General features: G+C 36.5%; 1 protein-coding gene across 1 annotated transcript; it reads left to right on the top strand.

Moving 5' to 3' along the window:
• The first annotated feature begins 279 nt into the window (after positions 1-279).
• Positions 280-1,033, top strand: LOC131865849 (germin-like protein 8-2). Its single transcript, XM_059215399.1, has 3 exons — positions 280-406; positions 501-685; positions 854-1,033. Exons 1-3 carry the CDS (start codon positions 280-282, stop codon positions 1,031-1,033), a joined length of 492 nt encoding a protein of 163 aa, XP_059071382.1.
• Positions 1,034-2,798: the final 1,765 nt, after the last annotated feature.

Genomic DNA, 2,798 nt, shown 5'->3' on the forward strand with positions numbered 1-2,798 from the left:
AGCAGAAGATAGAAAATTTCAACGATAATGAAAGAATGGTGAGAATACATCTGCGGTAGCAGGTGAGATAGCCATATGCTGCAGCAAGACTTACTCTGACGTATCGAAAAGAGCAACAACTCTGGAAGTATATTATTATAATATTACAAGGATTGGTGATTTAATATACGGAGTGAAGATGAATTAGTCATAAGGTTTGGGCTATATAAAGCTTGTAATGGGCTTGTAACACACATTCATATCCTTCTGAGCTCTTGTACTATCTGCGTTTCTATTATAATGGCTAACCGAATGATTTACTTCACACTGGGACTTTTTCTGTTGATATGTTGTTACAGCGACAGGGTCATGGCAGGGGATTCCGATCCCTTGCAAGATTTCTGCGTTGCAGATGAGGAAAGCAAAGGTGAGTAAAAAACTTTATACATAAACAATGGTAATGATTTGCTTATTAGACGAGTCGAGTTAGTAATAGATTGATTTGATTTTGCTTTAAACAGTTTTGGTGAACGGGTTCGTTTGCAAAGACCCAATGCAAGTTTCAGCAGACGACTTCTTCTTCCGGGGACTTGGGCAGGCAGGGAACACCGACAATGATGTGGGCTCCAACGTAACGATGGCGAACGTTAAACAGATACCAGGCCTCAATACGTTGGGAATATCGTTGGTCCGCATCGACTACGCAGTGGGTGGAATAAATCCTCCTCACACACACCCAAGAGCCACCGAAGTTCTTGTTTTACTGGAAGGCCAGCTTCTTGTGGGTTTCATTGACACCAACAACAAGTTTTTCAGCAAAACGTTGGAGAAGGGAGATGTGTTTGTGTTTCCAAAGGCACTTGTGCATTTCCAGCAGAATGTGGGGCATGAAAATGCGGTGGCCATATCTGCATTGAGCAGCCAGCTTCCGGGAGTTCAGACAATCGCCAACTCTCTGTTTGCAGCGGATCCTCCTCTCCCAGATTCCGTATTGGCCAAGGCCTTCCGCATCACACAGGAAGTTGTGGATTACATTCAGAAGAAATTCGCATAAGAATTTGCTGTGTTCTATCAAACAAAACAATCAAGAGGGGACCAAGTCTTTCCCAAATTCTTTTTCCTTGCCGTTCAATAAAACAATCTTTCTAGAGTTATTGCCGTCCTCTTCTGCTATTCATAGCATCTGTTTTGAACATGACTATATCCTCCGCATATTCCAAAGATGAAGGATTAATTTGAAGCATCTGAAGGCATTTATGAATATTTTATACAAGAGCATCCTTGTATTAGGTATACATTCATTTGCAACATGTTAACAATATATTCTTTAACATAAATATTGCAGGAACAACAACAAACAAAGTGCTTGACTTGGATAGAATGAGTAACACTATAATTCTTGCATGCCAATCTGTCAAGGGTGTTCTTTAACATAGTCTTAACCTCATTTTAGCTCTGACATAAAAGGTGAATGGTTTGGAAGTAGGAAATAGTTATTGGGAAATATAATTAGTAGTTGTTCTTCAAATCACCCTCACAATCATCCAATGCTTCAAGACTCCCCATCAAAGAAGTCATTCCAGAAGGTTAGGGACTCTCCTCAAGATAAGAATGATTGCTCTAATAAATATAGTATACCTTCGATGGAATGCAATACGGTTTCATTATGTCTAAATTCCAAGAAAATCCATAGAACTAGAATATCCATTGCATCCAATATCGCAATATTTTATCGGGGATAATATGATAACCTTGACACATATTACACCTATTCTTACATCAATCTACCTACATAAGGGTTATGATTGAGGGGCCTCTTGTATTAAACATTTCTAATAAGTTGGAATGACATGGAAAATCTAAGACAGTGAAGATAGATTATTGATAATAACACAATTCATTTACATGGTGTTAATTATGAGGGTAATTAATTTATGGCTTCCCAAAATAAGCTTTTCTAAATCTCCCCTAATTCATTCCTACGTTATAATAAATATGTCAATGTGGATGTTATGTATGAAGATCTAAATACTAAAGGGAAAAAGGATAATGCTCATGTTGATTTTAAAAACTTTGTATGTAATATTAAAAATATGATTAGTTGAAAAATTTAGCAATATATTACCTTGTTCAATCATAAACTATCAGTTCGGTTACAAAAAAAATTCCTCAAACCATTTCCTCCTTGTATAAGCATTTCTATAGATCATCAAATATGATAACCAATAATTTAACCATAGGTTTCCTATCAAAGCAAATGCAAATCTGCATATGTGAATAAGCACAATAGGATAGGAAAATATTGTTGTCGTAGGCCATGTATGTTTCATGCGGGAAAAATATTATTGTTGCAAGCCTAAGAGGTGCATAAAGGAGCTCCTTGGATCCATGGATATGCAGGTGTAAGTTTGAGAAATATGTGAAGGCGGAGGATATTTTCATATTGAAGCCATTTGCTAATTGATATGAGGAAGATAAAAGTGTCGTCATATTGAGAAGTTGTCAATTACACTGTAATGAAGAATAAGATAATAGATATAACTGATACATTATCGGTGAGATATGTCAATTTTATAATCTTCTATTTTTCCTATGTATTTTTAGGGGTTCAAATGAATAAAGCTTCATATATAGCCCCTCTAGCGATCAGTTCATTGTGAAGCTTAAAAGCCTCTTCCGTCATGCCTTGGATGTCTATACCTCAAATAATCTAGTAATATGAGAAGTTTCATTGCGCTTGCATCCATCTCCAACTGTATCGATCAATATATTAATTATCAAGCCCATTCTACATTGTTCACATAGATAACAAATAAGGC

Source organism: Cryptomeria japonica, unplaced genomic scaffold (genome assembly GCF_030272615.1).
Source record: "Cryptomeria japonica unplaced genomic scaffold, Sugi_1.0 HiC_scaffold_123, whole genome shotgun sequence".
In the NCBI taxonomy this organism is placed as follows: Eukaryota; Viridiplantae; Streptophyta; class Pinopsida; order Cupressales; family Cupressaceae; genus Cryptomeria; species Cryptomeria japonica.

What these genes read in the sequence shown, in the direction of transcription:
- LOC131865849 (XM_059215399.1), top strand. Translation starts at nt 280, where the DNA reads ATGGCTAACCGAATGATTTACTTCACACTGGGACTTTTTCTGTTGATA. An exon ending in TGCAGATGAGGAAAGCAAAG is followed by an intron (nt 407 to 500) that starts GTGAGTAAAAAA and finishes TGCTTTAAACAG; the next exon opens with TTTTGGTGAACGGGTTCGTT. An exon ending in TGGTCCGCATCGACTACGCA is followed by an intron (nt 686 to 853) that starts GTGGGTGGAATA and finishes GTGCATTTCCAG; the next exon opens with CAGAATGTGGGGCATGAAAA.